The sequence below is a fragment of the Ammospiza caudacuta genome, chromosome 12, assembly GCF_027887145.1.
Source record: "Ammospiza caudacuta isolate bAmmCau1 chromosome 12, bAmmCau1.pri, whole genome shotgun sequence".
In the NCBI taxonomy this organism is placed as follows: domain Eukaryota; kingdom Metazoa; phylum Chordata; class Aves; order Passeriformes; family Passerellidae; genus Ammospiza; species Ammospiza caudacuta.
Genome location: NC_080604.1, coordinates 15,375,059 through 15,397,008, shown reverse-complemented (window position 1 = coordinate 15,397,008; position 21,950 = coordinate 15,375,059). Strand labels below are relative to the sequence as shown.

General features: G+C 42.5%; 1 protein-coding gene across 10 annotated transcripts in view; it reads left to right on the top strand.

Annotated features, from left to right (window-relative positions):
* Positions 1 to 21,950, top strand: part of CADPS (calcium dependent secretion activator) — a 203,784-nt gene that overhangs the window by 133,573 nt on the left and 48,261 nt on the right. For 5 of the 10 annotated variants that reach the window (XM_058813146.1, XM_058813145.1, XM_058813140.1 and 2 more), the window contains exons 15-21: positions 339 to 402; positions 1,127 to 1,250; positions 3,644 to 3,712; positions 4,571 to 4,588; positions 13,688 to 13,794; positions 19,263 to 19,419; positions 20,388 to 20,529. In XM_058813146.1, the coding sequence (XP_058669129.1) occupies positions 339 to 402; positions 1,127 to 1,250; positions 3,644 to 3,712; positions 4,571 to 4,588; positions 13,688 to 13,794; positions 19,263 to 19,419; positions 20,388 to 20,529 (681 nt within the window). The remainder of the gene's footprint in view (positions 1 to 338; positions 403 to 1,126; positions 1,251 to 3,643; positions 3,713 to 4,570; positions 4,589 to 13,687; positions 13,795 to 19,262; positions 19,420 to 20,387; positions 20,530 to 21,950) is intronic. The other 5 variants (XM_058813147.1, XM_058813142.1, XM_058813141.1 and 2 more) reach the window with 2 other exon arrangements.

The following is a 21,950-nucleotide window of genomic DNA, read 5'->3' as shown; positions in this document are numbered from 1 at the left end:
GTCTCTAGCTGGAAATAAATGTCCCTTCCATAGGGTCTTTTTTTCCCCCATTTTTAGAAGAAGATGGTATTATCTCTCCAAGGAGATCTAAAAACTCTCCAGGTAACACCCAGATTTAAGAAACTGCTAAAACTCTCAGCTTATTACTAACCCATATTCTCTTTTGCTGCCTTAGTCTACATCCACAAAGCCTTTCAGGAAGTTACCCAATAGAAAGGCTGCTCATTCCAGGCAGAGACTAGAGAATTGCTTGGACAGACTTAGGAAAGCATCTTTATGGCTCAGGAAAGGTTTTCATGTGCACTTGGTCTAATGCTAAGATAATGTGCTTTTTCTAGGTACTGCTTCCCATTTGGCCGTCCAGAGGGTGCACTGAAAGCCACTCTGTCACTGCTGGAAAGGGTAAGCACAGAAACAGCAGAGAGTAATTAAAATGACCTGTTCTCATATATCCTTCTATCTCAAAAAGCTTGAGGAGCTGTTTGCTTTGCGTAGGACATGTAATTAATGATATCTTACACTGAAATGTGGGGCTTAGGTGGGGTTGGTGTCTCCTGCCTCAGCTGAGAGGCAGGTGTGTAGCCTGACCACTAAGGGCACAATATTCTGTGTCTGTGTTGTCAGGTAAGGGTGAGGGGTCTGCCTGGCAAAGGTCCACATCACAGACCTTTGGCAGCAATGCCTGGCTGCTGCCTGGTGAAATTCCCATCTTGAGGCAAACTTGTTCCCTCTGGATGTATAAAACCTGCTCACCATGATCCTCCTCCCCATCCCCACTCCAACATCCTTCCCACCTCTGCTAACCTACAGTGTGGCCAAGTCCAGACCCAAACCCAAGTCAGTCAGTAGAGCCTGAAAAGGGCAAAACATTGCTTGGTACTGGGCAAGTTGTGACAGATTTTAATGTCATACCCTAAAAAATCATCACAGACTTCAGGATGTAAATACAGAAGGGGAATAATACAGTCCCACATCTTAGGCTGGCCAAGGTGACCTTGCAGTGAGTCCTGTGATTGTACACATGCCCTGAGAGCCACACAGCACTAGCATAGGAATGGCTGTTTGTGCTGGGCTTGGAGAAAAGCAGTTCTGTGTGCCACAACAAATCAGATTTTCTTGTGTCAAGGTTCTGATGAAAGACATAGTTACTCCGGTCCCTCAAGAGGAGGTAAAAACAGTCATCCGTAAATGCTTGGAGCAAGCAGCTCTAGTCAATTATACTCGACTATCAGAGTATGCCAAAATTGAAGGTAAGGCTCTTTCTTTCTGAAATTAAAATTTTTCTTATGTTTCTAGGTGGCAACTTAGTGGCTGGGAGCTCTTTAAAAAAAGCTCATTTGCTATTTACTCTCTTGTCGGTAAAGCTGTTGTGATTCAGAATCATTTTTGTGGTGTTGGCTTCGGAAGCAGTTAAGAATGGAAGCTATGCAAATCATTTCTTTTTCTGGAAAGGAGAGAGGAAACAGTTAAAAAGAGCTGTAGCTTTTTTTCCTTTGATCGTTAGTGCGTTTGGCCAGTGGTGTAGTATTCAGACTCACGTCGTGGTTTTAAAAAACAAATTGAAAAATACTTGGGATGTCATCTTTACAGCTGAAGGTATACTGCAGCTAATTGCTTGTGACACTTCAGGAGATAAAAAGAGATAAAAATAAAAAGCTGAAAAACTGTTTAATCTATGTTTAATCATTTGTAGCCAATTTAAAATGTCTTTTTTTCTGGGTGTGTTTCATTGTCTTTGCAGTTTGCATTGCAGTCATTGATCAGTGATCCCATACTTGCATCGGATTTCTTTCTTGTCACTCTGAATCTGGCAAAACTGATATTTTTGACCTTTTAAGTTATGGGAGAATAATAACCAGTGACCAGAGACACATGTAGCCATCAAAAAGACATTTTAAAGTTTGCTGGAGGATATGTGTTACTGAAAGTCTATGATTCAGTCGTTCTTTATATGTTATCAGTTTATGTTGGTACTTTGTTGGCTGCTCTTCCCGACTTCAAACTCCCACCCAACTTTTTCCAAGTTCCCAATTACTTAAACCTGTGTGTTCCAGATGAATGGTATGTTCTGACTCTGGGTTTCTGTCATGTGTGGTGTGAAGCTTTCCCACAGCCAAGATTATTGTTGTATGCCTATAGGACAATATTGAGAGGAGGAAAAAAACCCCAAACTAAAACTCCCTCTGATTTGTTCTTCGTTCTTGTTTACATGAAAAATTGGGTTGTTATTATATGGCAAATTGTCCAGGTTCTGTACATGACATGTCCTCTCTTTTTCCATTTTTTTTCTGTCTAATGATGCAAATTGTGTACCAGTGGTAATGAATTCATTGTTATGCATCCAGTGAGAAACACTTAAGAATTGGGCACTAAAAGGATGTTTATCAACTCTTGACTTGGTAATGAGTGACAAAAATAGAGAAGGAACGAAGGTTTCATAAGCACTGTATTATCAGGCAATTTATCGAAGTACTCAACTTCAGAGGATACTTTAATTGGTCTATTCTGTAAAATGCAATGTTTAAATATATTTGACAAGGATGGAGAAGGATTGAGAATCAAAAACAGCTTTTCTGTTGATGGATGCTTCTACCCAGGGCTGGCTCCCTTAGGTTCTCTGTATAAATATCACTAACTCGTTGGTAAGATTTGCTCTCTTCTTTCAGATAAATCTATGCAAAAACAAACTTTATGATCTGTAAGTAAAAATGCATTCATTTCCAAAGTAGAACAGTTAGTGTGTATTTTTCCTTTTGTGCCTCAATTCTTCTTGGTTGTGTTAATTATCTGCCCTCTCTTTTTGCACTGTGACTTTTAGGTCTGGGAATACTTTGAAGCAACAAACCTATTTTTTTTTCCAGCTGCCTTTTCAGGGAAATAGTTCATTCCACACTATCTGCTCTCTTCTGCTTTTCTCCTCCTTTATCTGTGATTGGCCACAGCCACTTTTTGATGCTATTTCTACAAAAGTGGTTGTAACACCAATTTCCAAGCATGCTGGGATTGTTAATTTGAACAACCCAACATCCGCCAGCTGCATGCATCAGGTTTTCTCTCATGAGCATAGTCCACTGCATATTCAAATACTTCCTTAGAAGAGCAAATGACAAGTTTACCTTGGTGAGACACATTCCTGTTCACTGGACATGGCTTTGAAATCTTGCTTTTGAGTGACATTTGAATAGCCACGTGTAAGGCACTTTTGTCAGAAATGCAGAACCAAATCAGTGGCAGCAGTGCTTAAGGCTATGCTTATGAAGAAATACCTGTGAAAGCCTTAGATACTGAAGGCTGAAATCCTTAGTATCTTGGAGCCTTAAACCAATGAAAATCTATTTCCCTCTATTCATGATGTTTTGATCATTATATTCTTGCAAACAGTTCAGAGCAAACCTCTAGAGTCATGGTCACAGCCTCTCTTGTGACTCATGGGCATGCTGAATGGTTAATCCAGTAGATCTCAAATTTTAACCCTTCTTTTCATTTTTCTTTCTTTTTTTTTTTCTTCTTTTTATTCTGTGTGTATCCCAAAATACTCTGTGGCTTTCCTTTTAACCTGATATGAAGTTTTCCTCTGACCTATAGCCTGTAACCTCTTTACCTCTGACCTAAGCCTCTTGCATGCCCAAATCCTCTTTTATAGGGAAAAAGAGAGAAATGTATGAGCATCCTGTCTTCTGCTTGGCCTCTCAAGTGATGGATTTAACCATTCGTGAGTACCTACCACCCTCCTCTCCATGCTGTCCTCACTTTCTCTGTTCTCATTACCTCAAGAAAGTCCAGATCCAAACCAACTCACTCTCCTTGCTTCAAGTCTTTTAGCATTGGCTTGTCTGTTGCTTCTGTCTGTGAAACCCAGTGTGAGAAGTCCAGTCACTTTCTATCAGCCTAAACCAGGTTAGACAATTAACCCATCTGTTTGTAACAAACTCAGACTGTCTGTAAGTTTTTTCAGTTCTTCTTTATGTCCGTGACCTGAATGCATTTTTACTTTGCTTCTGTGTAACCCCAGTTTGTAAAGTGCTTGTCACTGGTACACAATCAAAAGGTAGCAGCTACATTGTGGAGAAGTGAGCTAGAGGTCAGATAAAGGACACTTGGAAAAAGCCATCCCTTTGCCTGCGTACAAAATCTTTACCCAATCCTGTATATAAGATGGTGTAAGGCTGTCCTTTCTCTGTACATCAGATCTGAATGTCTCCTGTCTGTTAGCTCTCAGCGAAAGGATGCACTCTACTTGCTCTCCTCCTCGATTTTTTTACTCACTCCTTTGCACCGAGCTCTGGAGGGGACACCCCGACCCTGCTGTCACTCGGAGACCCCCTCTGTGTCCTCAGAGCTCTCCCTCTCTGGTTTTCTATTTGTGCAGCGTTTTCTCTCCATGAAAGGAGCTTCCTTTGGTAACCCCACGCTCGGGGGGGCGGGGGGCGAGATGGGGCGACTTTTCTTTTTTCAAATGTCATATATCACGCATAACTGGGGGGCTGTGCGGTCCACTTGCTCATTAATCCTGCATATCTGTTCTTGTTTCTCTCTTTTCTCTCCTTGTTGCTTTCTCTCTTTCATATAGAGAATCAAAAGGACGCAGGTGAACAATTGTATATACATTATAAATTGTTAGGACTGTTGAGTTATATTTATTTTGTTTTCTATTTTCATAGCTCCTTAAGATATGTACTCCTTCAGGCTGAAAATGGAGATGCATTGATACTTAAGGAGTTAATTTGTGCTGTCTATATAATCTCCTTTTCCTCCTTTCATAGAATAGAGTGTAGATTAAAAATACCCTGTAGAGATGTAGTGCCTTCTTAGGAGACAGTTGTAGAGGAGAATCTAGTCTTTGTAAAGAGAAGGTTTCTTGTTTTTCAAAAGAACTGCAACTCATTTTGGGTGAAAAAATGTTGGTGATTTGGCCATTAATTTTCCACACCTAACAAGCACATTTATAAGTAAACTAACGTTCATTTTTGGTTTTCATACCTTCTGCTTTCTGCCCTGATGGGAGGACTGGGTTTTTCTTTATTTCTTTATTTCTATTTATTTGTTAATGTGTAACAAACAATCTGGTGGGACAGAAGTCGTGTTTGTCTCTCGTTTATAACCTGTGGTGACATGTAACAAGGCAAAGGCTCAGCTCAAGTGCACATCTCTGCAAAAGGGATGGTGGAGCTCTGCAGCCCCTCTTCTCGTTTCTGTTGTATCCCAGAGTCCTAGTTCCAAAGTCCTTGAAACTTGAACTGTTCATTTCTTTTTGTGAGTAGATTGTTCTGTTTTGTGGGGAAAAAATAAAGGATCTGGTTGATTTCAGCTCTATTTGCACAGGGAAATTGCTTTAGAAGAGCAGTACACAAGGCTGGGCCAGGTTCAGGTTTCCCCAGACCTCCTCAGCTCAAATTTGGCCCATAATCTATTGCCTGATAGTAAAATGAATTGTAAATAACAAGCAATATTTAGAAAATGCAGACTGATTTTTTCTTACATTTATGAAAGGTGGAAATAAACAAAAGTAAATAGAACACTCCCAATTATTACCATTAACTGTAAAAATTAGAGTGAGCACAGGCTGTTGGGCATTAAGCACAATAACTGCATGGAGCATCGTGCTTGCTGCAACAACCTGTCACATGCCTGCAGTTTAGAAGTTCAGAATGACATTCCCATGGCCCAGCTTGTTTAAAAATAACCTGTTTCTTCCCAATGCTTGGAGCAAATAGAAGGGCACAGGGAGTTGTGACTCCACTGCTTTGTGCCCACAAATCTCCCTTGGTTTTAAATAAAAAATTTTCAGGCAAGGTCAGCAGGACTCACTTGAAACTGGTTCCTCAGCTGAAGTGGAGTCAAAAGTGACTGGAGTTTGGCCTGACTTTTTTATTTTGCCAGAAGCAAGAATAAAAATAATACCCTGAAAACAGCTTCTTAAACACACAAGTGTTACCCTTTAGTTCTCCTTTCTCCTGAGATATGTGTAGTCTCTTGTCTTGCATTAAAATATTGAAATAGAACATTAAACAGGGAATTGTGCTAAAAGAATTTAAAATAAATTAATTATTAATCAGACAAAGCTACAAACACTCAGATTGATAATTGTAACCTTTTAATAAGTGTTTGTTTATGTAGGCCAGAAATACATAATTTTAGAAAATAATAACTTCTCCATCCCTTATGCACATGAACACAAGTGCCACTTTGCACTGCTGGAGTTGGGTACAGGCAGCTTCAGAGGTGGTGCCAGCCAAGGCAGAGTTGTCAGTTTGACAATTGATTGTGTTTGGTGTAAGACTGAGAGCAGGGAGAATTCAGTTTTCAGGCTGAGTAATTCTCATATTGCAATTTAGGTTTGGTCTCTGTAAGGAGAGGTTTCTCGTGGTAGTGCTGAGTTGGTGCACAGAGATGAGCAGTGAAGGAGACAGATCTCACCTCGGTGCTTAGTGCCAGGCTGTGGGTGGCAGAGCAGTGGAACATCTCATGGAAAATAGCTGCAGAGCAGAGGGACCTACTGAAGTCCTATTGCTCTGTCCCCAAGGCAAATTGAGCTATCCAAAAATACCAGGTTTCCGCTTGTCCAGCAGCAGCTCCATCCCCTGTGCAGGGAAGGAGTGTCCCAAGGGCACCACACCTCACCGTGCTGCAGGGCTGGCACACACTGTCCTGGCACACACACTGTGTGGCACACTCTGTCCTCCCGGGGTGGGCTCCTGGGCAGGCTCAGCCTCACTTGAAAGCACATCCAGTGGTGATGCCAGGCGTCTGTGAAGCCGGAACCCACTGAGTTCAGGGGTCAGTGCTGCCCACAGGGCACTGAGGGGCAGCTGCAGTGCCTGTACAGAGGCAGACATCCCCCAGGTGCCTGAGTCAGGCTGGGTGCCCCCAGAGGAGAGAGACTGAGCAGGGCAGCTTGGGCTGCACCAGCCCGAGCTGGCAGCAGCCATGGAGCATCTTGGTGGTGCACTGGCCCCAGCAGGCGTGGCAGGCGTCCTGCACCGAGGCAGCAGGTGCAGGAGAGCTTGGTCTCAGACTAGAGCAGCACAGCAGGTTGTTAAGGAGCAGTGGCATTTTCCAAGGCAGTCATACTGGCCCTTGTCACAGCCCCATGCTCACTTTACGTCACTCGCCTTCCCTATTTCTGGATGTCAGCCTGGGAAGCTCTGTGCACGTATCTGGAGCTCAGCTGAGGAGCTGGGCTGCCTGTCAATTGACCAGGTCCTGTGTGATCTGTCAGCCCAGCCCCTGCTAGCCAATCGCTCCAGAATTTGTGATCAATCACAAAGCTTAAAAAGAAAATAAAATTACATCGTTTGAGTAAATAAAAATGTCAAATATATGAAAATATCAATCTTTGTGTGCAGGAGTGGAGGCTGAAGTCATTAATAAACCCTATACTTTCACTCAGGCATGACTATAACCTGTATCCATGTGTGCTGAAATGCTGCTTTATTTGTTTCATTCCTTGAAGTGGCACTGGGCTGTGTTTGACAAAGAATCGTTACGCGGCTTTCAAGATTTCCTCTTGACTTTTCAAAGGCAGTGTCTAAAGCAGTACAAAGTTATTGCAAGAGCTTCAGAAATTCAGAGATCTGCATTCTGATATTTTCTTTCTATGGGTCTCCCACAAACTGTGGGAGCGACTTGCTGCCTGGGGCATGAGACACAATTCAGATAGGCACAAATTCTTCCCTAGGCTCAATAATCATTACAAAATTAGGAGAGCAGTTCTCTCTTCAGTATGTTGAGGTTTTGAGGTGAATTGGCATCTCTTTCTGAATTAACAAAAAATTTATATGATTTTTTCTTTCCTTTAAAATCAAACATCTTATTTTGAGAGAAAAAATACCATTACTGAAATCCCTTTCAGACACATGCAAATTAATTTCATGAGTATAATAAAAGGCTTCCCTGCCTTGTCCTTGGGTTAAGTCCATTGTGCTTTATAGTTTTCTTGAAAACAGCAGCTTTTTGTATCATTTTGATTATTGGCTTACAAATGAATGCACACATAATACTTGGATGCTAAAGCCTCTGGCAAGGGTCATATATTTTTAATAATTATGAGGAAATCATTTAATCAGTGACTATGCTTCTAAAAAATATGAAAAATCAATAATATTCTTCTCCTGCTGCAAGTGTAATTCTTATTGTTGCCGATGATTTAGTAGCAGAAATCACAGTGCTGAGGTAGAAATACGTAGTTGGAAAATTTTCCAGTCTGTAAAGAGCCACACACAATGAATTGTGTGCAATATCTATACCCAATGAAGCACAGATTTATCAATATACCTGTTATTGCAGGCTGAAAATCATTGCAAGCACAAACCCCGAATTTTTCAAGTAATTGAGCTTCTGCAAGTATTTATGTGCCGGTATAATGCAGAAGCATAAAAACCTTTAGAAGAGTTTGTCCAGGAAAGCACTTTGTCAGGCAGTAAGAATTTGCTCCTGATTTCAGTGAGGAAGGTGTTTAAATCTTACTCCTCTGACACACATGAGCAGCAAGTACTAGAGCATTTCTGATACTAAACTGGCTGTAGTGAGGGATCAGAGAGGAAAAGGATGGGAAAAAAGAAAAGCCAAAGTGAAACAAAACCTGCCACACGCTGCAGCTGATCAGGAGCAAGTGCATTAAAATCCATCCAGCCTCACACATCTCCCTTGCTCTGAGTGGGAGCTGAGCCACCCCTGAAAGGGACCTCACATGTCACCTCTGAGACCTGGACCTAGAGAGGTGTGTGAGCTCTAGCGCTTCATAATGCATGGCTCTCACAACCCCATTTCTATTTAAATTTACAGAGGAAATTATTCTTTTTCCTTAGCCAGACCCTAATCTTTTAAATTTTCATGCGGTAAAGAGACAACAAAGAAAAGCATGAGTTGGGGCACATGGGTGTTCAGTGCCCACAGGAACAGAGAGAACTCTTCCCCTCCTTCACCTCCAGGTGGTTCTGCAGCCGTCATGCAAGAGCCTTGAATTTGGGTCTGAAAAACTAAAATGTGTGAAAAGAGCTGAATATTTGTGCAGATTGGGCCAGATCAGAATTATATCAAGAGTTTGTTGCTTAGCCTGCTCCAGTGCCTTGTGGGAGCTTGTTTCCAAGAGTGGGGGGATGCCAGGAGCAGGGTAAGGTGCTGGAGGGGTCTCTCACAGGCCCCCCAGAGAAGTGAGAGCCACCCTGGGGCACTGTGCTGACAACTGCACAGCGGGAGCCTCCTCCAAGCTGTTCTGTACGCGCTGCACCAGCAACTCGTGAAGATGCTGCTGCATCTCTTGCCTTTTCCTCCTCCTCTTTCTCTATTAATGACTTTTCCCTAGGACAGAAAACACTTGTGCTAATCAGGCCCGTTCAACACTCTGGAGTCTGGATGTCTGTGAAGCCTAGGAGCTATTTTTGGATGGGTAGCTGTTAGGGATGCAGGGGCTGGACTCCACATTTAAGGATGCTTGAGGGCTGCAGTGCTGACGTGTGCAATGGGGTGAAACTCAGATTCCTTTCACCTTGGCTTTGGCACTCTTAGGAAGAGCTCTCTCTCTTTGACACCCCCAACTTTGCCACCCAACAGACTCCCCTGGTTCCCACCCTGTGGTTGTTAGACATGGGTGGGAGAAGATGTGCAATTCCCTCTCCCCACCATCCCTTCCCATCCAGGGACCTTGGCACAAGCTGCTCTCCATAGCAGTGGGCAGTAAAATACTCTTCCTACATTTTCATGTCAAGCTCAGGGGCAATCAGTGAGTAGCCAAATTGAATTCTTGCTTATGTTTTAAAGCAGAGTGAAAGTCATTAGGCCAATGCCCAAAAACGCAGTTATTTTTGTCACTTGAGGGGCTGAGAGGTTTGTTTCTGGGGATAAAGTCACCCTTGGTAAATGTTGATCAAAGATCAGGATTACTCCAGAGATGGAAGAATAGATTTGCTTTTCCTGTTGTAAGAAAACAAGGAAAAGAAAGAAAGAAAGAAAGACAGTAGCTTGAATCAGAGAGTCTGAATTAATCATTACACGGCCTAAAAGACTAAAAATGTGTGTGTGTGAGTGTGTGTGTGCATGTGTGTGCATTGTGTGTGGTTTTATGTATGTATGTATGTATGTATGTATGTATGTGTATCTATCCCTGTGTATGGAGAGGGGCACCAACCTAACTCACACTCCTTAATGGTTTACTCGAATATTCTTTATTATACTTCGCTAAGTGTTGTAGTTCTGTGAGAAATAAAAGCAATCAGAAATCTCCTTTACACAAGCCAACTGATTTTTTTTTCCCCCACTGGAAAATGCAAGCAAAATGGCAAGGACTTTTGGCAATAGAATGTCCAGATAAATATGCCAGATTCCTTGCAAATGGCATGATTAAAAATAGTCACAATGCTGCTAAAAACTGTTATTAAAAGGAATAGAAACTATTGTGTTAATATATTCACAGCATATAATTTATTCTCTGGGTGTATGTAAAAGGAAAGGCTATTTTCTTTGAATTTTTCCTATGCTGATATTGTAAACTATATGACAGATGGGTCAAGTCCTGATTGCAGTATTCTAACATTTGGAATAGCAAGTAACATATTTGATAGAGCTGGCAAGTTTTTATATATGATTCAACCCAGAATATAAAAGCCACTAGAATTCCAAGTTGAAAATAATTAAATGAGCTGGAAACGATCAGGAACCACACATTTTTAAGTGACAGATTTTTTTACATGTTTAAATTGCACAAGAATATTTTATAGCTCCCTTTAACCAACAGTGACGTTTAATTCTAAAATGTGTAATTGATATTTGCAAAGCAATTAATTCCTATGGCTCATTATTCTATTGCTAAACGTGCCTAAGCATTGGGGAGCTGACTTCAAGTTGTGTTTTTTAGTTCACCTTTTCTGAATTCCAGAGTTTTAACTGAATTAACCCATCTCAGTCTCCTGGTGTGACTGCACTAAGTGTGGTTTCATACTTGCATTGAATTTTTAGCTTTCTGATTGCACGGTGCTGTAGGACTTTCGAATCTGCTGATTTCTAGAATACATGTTGTCAAATGGTGTCATTACCGTGTAATACCCCAATACCGATAAGCAAAAACCCAGCAGCTTATTCCATTCCTATTTGGTCATTTCTGCTTATGTTCCTTTTGAAACTCCCATCTTTTTTGTCACTGTTTATGAAGTCATTTGTCTCTTTACTTTTGGCGTCTCTCTCTCCGTCACGCACCACCAGCCCGTCCGCCCAAGCCGAAGCCGCCGGCTGGGCCACCACCATCATCTCCTCAAACGCAGACTAACATGATAGATCATATGCTCAAAGGCATGGCCAAACAGCCGCCAAGTACCGTAATAGTCTTCCTTTCTTTTATTCAGTGGTTTCCTAGTCTAGCAGCCGCTCGTGTAGCCGTAGAAAGCTAGTCCTCATATGCAGCTTGGTACATACAAAGCACCTAGCGCGACGTGGTAGGCTTTAGAGATCTAGAGGTAGCATTTATTTCAAAATGTCCACATTTTTTTGTCTAGCAATGTCTGACATATGCAACATTTTCAAATATCAACGTCAGCACAAAATAACATTGTTGTTGCATAACATTTTGCATGGAAACTATAAATATGTATGAGCTTTACATGATGTTGGATGAAATGTTTGATAAGTATATCGTATACGTTTCATGTAACTGTCAGTGCTCCAGCTATCTTAGCAGAATATTCTGATGTATAGTAACTTAACCAGGGAAATATTTAAAATAAGAAGGAAAAAAATTAAGATTGACATCTGCTGGCTGCCAAAGTTATATAAGCATCAATATTTTCTTTAAAGACAGCATCTTTGAGCAGTTGTTCTTATTAACACTTTTGTCTTTTAGTTATATTTGAGAGCAGATCAATGTTGCAAATGAGAATGGGCCTGATGCTGCACTGATCAATGGAAAAGCTTCCCCTTGGCTTTGGAGGTGCAGAAACAACCAGATCCTACTGAGGGACCTGTCTTTGGGCTCCTTTTGCAAAAGGAAGTGGTTTCTAGTTCTTGTAGCCATTGAGGTGCTGGATAGTGTAGGACCAAGACTGAGAAGTTAACCAGGAGCTTTCCAATTTCAGTATTTGCTCAGTAAATTATATTAAAGGGAACCTTGATTTTATTGTTTGTTTGTTTCCAATGATACAACAAACAGCAGCAAAACTGGAGAAGAAACACCCAAGGCCCTTATCTGTGCCATAAATCAGTAAAACTATAGGGTTCATTTGCATGGTACTTTACCATCCCTCAGCCAAGCTGAGCCCCTACAGGGCCAGACTCCAGCTTGCTGAGCTCCTCCAAAAACCAGCCACATTTGGGACTGTCCTGAAACATATGGCTTTCCTTTTCATGGGAACGGTGTAACCTGTAGACAGGCATTCAGGGAAAACTAGGGACTGGCAAGGCTTTGGCGGGGAGAATGAAGTCCTGTAAGCTCCCTGAGCCTTCAGCAAGGCAGGGGTTTCTCCCTGGGTTATCCAGTCCAGCAGAACAGGCTACCTTGTGCAACCTCAAGCTTCTGCCCCACCAGTAAACAAGACCAAACACTAGGAAAAAAACAGGGTGTGTGGAAGGCTGGAGTGAGATGCCCTGTGAATACTTGGCCTGTTGGCATATGGATCCCAAGGGGCAGATCTCCCACTCCACTCCTGCTCCGAGCAACCATCACAGGGAGAGTTTGCCCACCCCAGGGCAGTGAGCTGCCCTTTGATACCATGGAGAGGCCAAAATGCCTATGGATGCAGAGATATGGAGTGGCTGTGCAGTGAAATGCCTCTCTTTGCCCTTGCTGCTCAGGAGAGCTAGGACTGGGAGCTGGGTGTGAGCTAGAGAGACGTGTCTGTGGTCTGCTCTGTGGAATCTGTCCTGCAGGGAAATTGTGGCTATTTTCTTCTCCTCTACGTTATTTCTAATGAAATGCTTTAAATGTTCCGTATTGTTAGCACCTCATATTTTTAATATGTTATTAATAATATGAATTACCTGGAAGAGTATAATTTCATTATTTTTTAGAGTTTTCAGAAAACACTGCAAAAGGACTCAAAATAGGTAAACACCAAGCTCCAGGATTTAAACTCTTTGGTTTGTTTTCGCGAGGTTTTTGTTTTAAAGTTGTGTCTCTTTTCCCATATAAATCTTACCCATGACTGTGGGATTTACCACTTTTCACTCCCTCCAGCATGCATAACTCCTGACCCTTGTGGAGTTAAATCCTGGAGCAAATCAGACCTGCAAGTTTTGCTTTTAGAAGCAAGTGACATTTAAATTGCTCGAGTCTGACAATTTATTACAAGTGCAGACAGATTTGTTTGAATTGATCTTCTTAAAAGAAGTTTTAAATGATATAGATATGATTCCTATAATAGCATCATCTAGATTGAAGGATACATATTGTTCATACATTAGTGGCCAGATGCTGTCTTTAGGGAATGTGATGTTCTTATTTGAGCTAATAAAGTGCCCCCATAAAGCAAACCAACTCAGTATTGTGAAATTTGGAGCTGGAGCACTGTATTTTCACAGTATAATAACGAATGTGGCTTTCTGGTTTGCTCAGTACTAATTATATAAGCATTTAACATATGCATGAAAAGATCTTTTAAGCTGCAGAATATTATGGGTTTTTTTTTTTTAACCTCTAAAATAACTCACTGTTCGTCTAGCTTTTCACCCTGCCTTCCTTTTAACTTGAGTTCTTGTACTACAGAGAATGTAGGCCGGTTAGTCACACCAGCTAAAAAGTTAGAAGACACAATACGTCTGGCAGAGTTGGTAATTGAAGTCCTACAGCAAAACGAAGAGCACCACGCAGAGGTGAGCAGCGTCCCCGGCGAGGTCGTGTCCCCACAGGTCTCCCACAGGATCCGGTGGGAGCTTTGTATATTTGTGTGATATCTGCCCAGCTGGTGCTGGTTATCTTTTTTAAAAGCTGGAAGTACACTGGAGTACGATGGAGGCAAGGTGCACTTCAGGAGGAATGTGTTTTCAGAGGGGAGGGAGGGCTAAAGGATGAATTTACTGAGTTGTGCTCTCCTTGATGTCAGTCTGCAGCCTTTCTGACAGGGCCAGTCTGGCCAAAATATTCACCACCAACTACCTCCAAGAGCAAGCCCATCCACTTTCCAGAAAGGCTGTATTTCCAAATCCTGAGCTGTGCTGTGTGCCTCCAGCCAGCATGAGCGGGGTCCCTGCCGCAGCTGCTGCTCCTGCTGTCCGGGGGGAGCAAGGAAAACTGCAACAAAACAGAACCATTCTCCTGTCTGCCCCTTTCTGAGAATTCAGGTTGTTTCCAGGGGTCCCCCTGGGCCTCTCCAGTACATGATTAACTCACCTGGTTTCCTGTTGGCCTCTTCTGCCTTGGTTTATTGGTAATACCTCAATGACTAGTCACAGAGGTTAGGATGAACTGTGCTCTGTTACTCATTGTCTGGGTTATCTAAAGCCTAATACAACCACTCCTAACTCTTTGAAGAACCTTAACAGAAAGATTTGTGTATTAAAACCACTGAAACCATGTCGTAGTCAGATATACACCAGAAAATCGTGAGGCTTGATCCTGGAAACACTTGGTCCTACAGGCAGCTGGCATGGCTGGCTGTAGTCCTGCTCTCAGCACGTCAGGACATATCTCCCTGAGCAGGTGATGTTGCATACCCATGTAAGTATTTGCAGGATTGAGCCTTGAGTTCTCTGTAAATCTGGTGCTCTTGAATGCATATTGAAAAGTTAATAATTTTAAAATTTGGAGTGAACAGTTATTGTTTATGACTGTAGGTATTGTTGCACTCTTTCACTATTTTCTCTTTTCCTTCCCATTGATATATATATAGATATAGATATACTCACAGTATTTTTCATTAAGAGCATTTGATAAATAATTTCACAATCACCTAAAAATCATTCCAGTGTGTATTAAATATGCAGTATAATTTTACTTATTGATAATACACAGCAATCCACAAAACCCAACTAACGCCTGATTACATATTTAAATTTCCTCCCTGTTTTTCTACTGTTCATTCAATCTTGGATGATCCTGGCAGGGGAAAGAGGTATGTGACTAAACCGAATGAAACGAGTCACTCCTGTCATATTCCGTGCATGCCCTCTCAGTGCCATGTTTCCTACTGGGATTTTACCCTGGTTGCCCTCGCTTCCGTAACTTTGACCGAGGAATGTAACAGCAACTTTGGGTCGGCTGCTTGCAGAGCTGGTGGCCTGACACAGGAGGGTAAATGTGGCATAGCAGTCCAGTCCATGCATGCAGCAATGGGTATATTTTACGAGCGCTGCAGTTACATCCCAACACAACCCTACCTGCCTGGACTCGCTCCTCAGCCTGTTGTTACCTGTTGTTTGCATTCACCCCACCTCTAGTACACTGTGGTGGAGATGGACTAAGTACTACACGAGTGCCTAGAATGGTAGTGGTCTTCCTCTGGTTTTGTCTGTATGTGCCTTGTACTGGATATACAGTATTTATATGTAGAGAGAGAATATATGGGGTGAAGAGTGAAATAAACCTCCTTTTTACTAAAGCAAGGGGTGCTTGAGAGCACTGTGCTTGTGCAAAAACTGTTTTATTCCACTCCTCACCAGCACAGGCTGGATGTACAACCAGCTGGGAAGGAGCTGTTTTTTAAAACACAGCTTATTTTGAAAAGAGGAAGCAGTTGCAGGACCAGTCACACTCAGCCAGCCATGCTGCCAAGATCCTCACATGATGAGGAAGGCTCAGAACTGTTCTCCAGCATCTTTTGTGTCACAAGGTTTTGATTAGGGACAGAAGGTTAATGCCAAGACAGATAGGAGGCATCCCCATCCCTTGTTCTGAATGGGGACTTGGAAGGATGAAATCCATCTCTCTCCAGAAGCCCAGCACACTGTCAGTGCATTTTGAATCCCTGTCCTGAGGGTGGCTGTGGCATTTCAGCAGTGCACAGGCAACTGGCCAGCTCTCTGCACACTTTGAATTGCACCCAGGGAAGGGAGAGAAGAGGCTGGGTGGTTTATCACTGATTTTTATTATGTGTTGTAGCTACATTATACTGTCACTGTGCAATGAGCGTTGCTGAGGTATTACACTTTATTTTTCCCCGTGTATAATTCCAGGTGACTTTTTTTTATATGTTGTCACTCACCTGGAGAAGGCTTGACCTGTGAGGTGTGACTCTTTGGTCTACTTCGGTTATTCAGTAGAAAATTGCACTGCTTACTGAAGAAATGCCTTACTTTACTGAAAAGCAATAGTTTTTGCAATTAACATATGCCCCTTTTTTCCCCATGTGGACATCCAGGCAGACTCCCTAATGAAAATGTAGAAAATAATACTCAGAGCATGTTCAAAAACCATTACAAGAGGAGTATCGTGTCTAGTCAGTCAGGTTTGTCTTACCCATGAGAAGGAAGCAACGCAGCACAGGCAGAAATAGCAGAATCTGTGTGCCTATGTCTGTAATCTGGGAGCAGGAGGTCTCTGGCATTCTATCATCTCTCCCATCAGATGTCTCCTTGCTCCCTTTCCCTTCCTCTGGATGACTGATGACAAATGCCAGGGGCAATGTCATTCACCTGTTTTTAAATTTGTGTTTTCTCTCTCTATGTATACATATGTGTATATGTATATATGTATCTTAACTCCTTGAGGTCATACATATATACATGTGTATCCATGTGTAAAATATACAATAATAGGTGTGTTTGGCTAGAAAGCACACTTTTCCCCCCTTTACATTATTATTTAAGCAAAGCAGGTAAGTAGATGGTAAATAAATGAAATTTTACCATCTTGAAAAAGGTTTTCTAAGTATGGTGTTACCAATCCTACTTACGGAAATTAGGGAGGAGGTTGAGGATCCTGACAGAAGTTTGAGAATTACGGAGTTAAAATTTGACTTTTCAAGCAAAAGGAAAACTGTTACTGATTTGGGCATAATTTTTTTTCCACCAATGATCATATGCTTTTCTTTTTTTAAAATAGCTCTTTTTTTCCTTTTTCACGAAAGCAGGTTCTTATTGCAGGACTTTGAAGTGTTTATATTGGGATTTGCTACAGAAAATGTTCTTTGGCCTCTCCTCTTTTCCCTTCCCCCCAAATGCCGGTTGCCATCGTAGGGGTCACTCCATGCCCACAGACCCAGGGCAGTGTTGGGTGGGTGCCAGCATGGCAGGCTCTGGGCAGGCAGAGCCAGAGAAACCACATCAGAGCAAGGACAGCTCCCACAGCCCCCCTGAAAACCACAGCCTGGCCTTGCTGAGATAAGAGGACCCTGCACAGCCCCACTGCTCAGCAGAGCTCCTTTCCCACCCACCTCTGTGAAGAGGTTGGAACAGGCATCAGGAGCACACCTGACTCTTGACGGTTTTGGTTCTTCCGTGGTCTCTCAGAGGTTTGATGCCTCCCAGCATGGCACTCACTGCCATCCAGCCCTGTACCTGGCTGGAAACCAGCACCAAATGTGGAGAAGTGCTGAAGGGCTCTGCCCCACACCTCAGCCCCACACAGGCTCCCTCACCTTGGTTTGACTTTCCCCGAGTAAGAGCTCTACAGACACCCAGGGCCACTGTCACCACTACCACTGTACCCTGAGCATCCCCAAGCAGGAGATGCTGCAGCAGAGCTGGCCAGCTTCCTCCATGGGCCTGAAGCTGAGGACAGCCTGCAGACAAAGGACTCTGCTGTAGCCACCTTGTCCCCATGCCATGACCACTGGGACGCTCACCTCCTGGTGTTGCTGCTTCAGGCATGGGCAGACACTGAAGCTGTGCCTTCATCTTCACCCCCATTACAGGGCAGCCCAATCCTAAGATTAGTTTGGGGGTCATGTGGTTGTTTTTGTTATTTGTTTTGCATCTTGGATGTGCTCTGGGATGAAAATGCCGAGTGCAGTGCCCAATCTATCCATGCCTTCACATCCATTTTGTATCAACTCATGGAATAATAGCAGGGCAGTGTCAGTCTGCTTTATATTTTAAAGGATTGAAGGAGTGGAAATAGTTCCAAAGACCCCTGCCACTATCACTGGCAGCTGAGAAGCTGAGCCAAAACAGGAAAAACTATGGCAGTAACCTGTTTTGGAGGTGCTGTTCCCTCTCCATGACCAGGTGAACCAGTAGCTGGAATTGTGCTGTGCACATCAGTGCATCAGAACTGAACCCTGAGTGAAAGCCCATTCTGCTTATTCATGTCTGCAAAAACATGCAAAAAATGCCCCTCCCTGACTGGCAATTCCTCTTCAAACTGATTCCTCCATTCCCAATGCCCTCCGTTTCATCTCCACTCTTGTGCCTAAGCTAGAGGTTTCTTTTTCTTGCCAAGTGCCGCAAAGCTGTTCCTGAGTTCCTTTAAGTCACTGAGTAATTTCCTATCACTTCCAAATGACAGCACATGGTCCTGTGGACAGCTCTTCTCATATTGCATGTTCCCAGCCAGAAGTGACTACTGAACACGCATGCATGCATTTGCAGCATTCACATCTGAGCCATGTATGATGTGAATGCCACCTCAGAGAGCCCGCACAGCGAATTTTAAGGACCCATGTGCATGAGAATGAGTTACCTCACTGATATTTTTTGGTTTTCAACTTTAGACATATGTTTTTCCTGCCTCTGTGAAAATATAGGCTTGCCATAGATTTTTTTTTTTTTTACCTTGGCATGTTGATAGTAGAGCTTTGTAATGGGTTCCTAATCAGCAGCATCATGAAGGTGGTAGTGTTAGATAATGATGTAAAATGAACAGTGCTGTAATAACTTTTACTGGTAATGTTTGAAATATCTTGAAAACAGGGTGTGAATGATTTAGGGCAGAGTTTAATGTCTCAGGCTTCTAGTTTTTCAAGTACCGAATCCAAGTAGAATTTAAGCTGTTGAAAAACATGTCAGAAAACCCACAAGCACAGTGAAGAAACTCCCAAATTTCTGTACTTTAGAAATAAGAATTAGTTGATTTTTTTTCCTGATAATTTGCATCATTAATGAAGTCATTTATTGTAAATTGAACAGATGAAACCTTCTCTGCTATGTTACAGCTGCATGCCTTTACAGTGGAGCTCTGAAGAGACCCTCTACAAGAAAGCTTTGTGTTAGAACAGCAGTGCCTAATTCTGTGATTAGCACTGCCCATGCAGGCTAGCACTCAAAGCACTGTTCTCTTTACAATAAAGATAGTTTCCATGAGATGCTTTTTTTTTTTTTTTTTTAAATATGTGGTCTAACATCTTTCTCTGCGCTTTATTAGAACTAATACACATCTTTATTATCTTTTTCTGCCAACTCTGAAGGCCTTTGCTTGGTGGTCAGACCTGATGGTAGAGCACGCGGAGACGTTCCTGTCGCTGTTTGCGGTGGATATGGACGCAGCGCTAGAGGTGCAGCCCCCAGACACCTGGGACAGCTTCCCGCTCTTTCAGCTCATTAACGATTCCCTCCGTAGTGACTGTATGTATTCTGCATTCTGATCATTCCCTTTCCAGTGGGCTGCTCAGGTTACTGATCATGCTTTCAGCCTCTCCTTGCTGCACTGAGAACTGAGATGGGTGGAGATTTACAGATTTACAAACTCCTTTAGCACCAGCTTTTATTGCATTGCCACTAGAACAAAGCACAGCCCTTAAATCACTGCAGTCAAAGGTGGGAAGTTGAATTTTATTTTGCTTCATCTTCTCAAGTCTCTTGGTAATGGCTGCCTGATAAGCAGGGAATTAGGTACTCTATATCTGTCATTAAATGTGTGTATTGTTTTAAACGTGTGTACTGCATTTATTTAGCATGCAGTAAGCCAGTCCTTGCTTTAAGATTTTATTGAAGGAAGGAAAATACTAAAGTAAACGGAAGAAGTAGTTCAGAAGAATAGTGCTTTGTGAAATAAGACAATTCTCCAAAGCACTTGGGCCCATGCTTTCAAAACCCATGTTTTGAATTTGGTGCTTTCCTGGATAGTCCAACGCTCCCTGGGGAGCTGGTGGCAATATTGGCATTGCCTTAGCTAGGTCCTAGACCAGGACCTCAGCTAGCTTTCTAAGACTATGTGAAAAAAGCCAGGGACTCATCCTTAGAAAGCAAGCTCCAGCATCATGGTACTGAGCAACCAAAGAAGAAATTATTTTCCCACCTGCTAAAGCCATAATGTTTGCCATGCTGTGTTTCTTACACTGGTTTTATTCACAGGAAGTGATAATGTATTTATAAGTTTTACATTAATGGAAAAGAAGGTTCATTGTCTGTTTATTTGTTTGGAGTAAGAAGTCATTCCTGCTGTCTGTGTCATGAACTCTGGCTCCTGTTATGTTCTTGAAGTTTTCCTGTTCACTGACAAATTCATTGTTTGATGAAGTGCCACGCTGTGGTTTGTTACAGAGGTTGCAGTAACAGTAGTGTCTTACAATACTTTTATTTATCTATTCTAGATAATTTGTGCAATGGAAAATTCCACAAACATCTCCAAGACCTGTTTGCTCCACTTGTTGTTAGATATGTCGATCTGATGGAGTCCTCAATTGCACAGTCAATTCACAGGGGCTTTGAGCGGGAGTCATGGGAGCCAGTAAAGTAAGGAAACCTCCTTTGATACAATCGGAATTTGGGTGCAAATGGATGGAGATTCATATAGAGGTGAATTAGCAAACGTTAGACTGGACATGCAGAAAATGCTTTAAAAGTTCTAGTTTAATGCTATAAATAGGAGGCCTGATCTCTTCAGGATTTTCAGGTTAATGAGGGAAATGGTATTGGCTTTTTGAAATGCATCGCTGCCTCAGTTTGAACCGTGTGCCTTTGAACAGGGAAGCATGAAAATGGGAAAACCTTAACTGCCATGGCTTTTTGGAACCCATTCTAAAAGGCCTTTTCCAATGCTGCTTTTGAACTCACATAGCTCCTTTTCAGAACAAAAAAATCTCGCTTCACTGTGTTCAGTTCCAGCCCTATAACCCCTGTGAGTCATTGCTGTATTTATTCTCAACACTCATTTTTTCCACCCACCCTGTGGGGGGAATACTGCAGTGTGTGCCTCTGGCATCAGCCCCATGGCTGGTGGCTGCACGTGTCCCCATGTCCAGGGCAGCTCTGCCAGTCCCAGCTCCTCTGCCTGTAGGAATAGACATGCAGAAACCAAAGTGAAACATGGGCAAGATGACTCAAGCATAATGATTTCTTACATTTGGAAAGCTAGGAGTTTACCAGCAAGAAACTGGGAGCCTGAGAAAAACCCAAATTGAACTCAAGAGCTGGTGAATGATAAAAATGTGACATGTGCTTTGGATTACTGTTGTTATTTCACAGGTTTTGAAGCATTGCTGAACCCTGTCATGCTTGCTCTATAAAGCCAAGTCAGATCCTACAAAGGGAAATAGCTAACTTTTCCTTCTAATAAAGATACTAAAAGAGAAAGATGGACCCTTTGCAAGTGACATGAGTCTGGCAGTGCCTCAGACCAGGAACTGGGACCAGGTGACCTCTGGAGAGACTCTTTTCCTTGCTTTTTTTGTCATTCTCTAAGGAAAGTGAAATGGCACCGCGCTCTCAGAGGTTGCTGTATAAAAGAACGTGTGGTCTTTCAGGGCTTTTCACACCAAATATGTTCCGTTTACAAGGAAAAGAGATTTTGTTCAGCAGCCAGCCTCCCATATGCAACCTGGAGTCTGAGTACCCAGGTTTTTTCCTTTCTTTCTTGTGCATCCTCAGCATCCGTAAGGATTCTGCCTGCCAAATCTCAGGCTTTTTCTTGACACCTGATCATCCCCTCTGTTTTGAGTGGGGTTAAGTGGCTGGCATTCAGGAGCCTCTCTCACTTTCCATTTGCTGTCTTTGGTCTGCAGGCTAACAGGATTAAAGATCCTAAAAAATCTTGTTTCAAATAAGCAGATGTGACCCAGAAAACATACAAGAAATAGATCTTTCGAGTAGGAGAATGCCATTTTTACAGCCACTCCTTCAAGCAGAATTGCACTTCGAAGTTAGCATTAACTTCA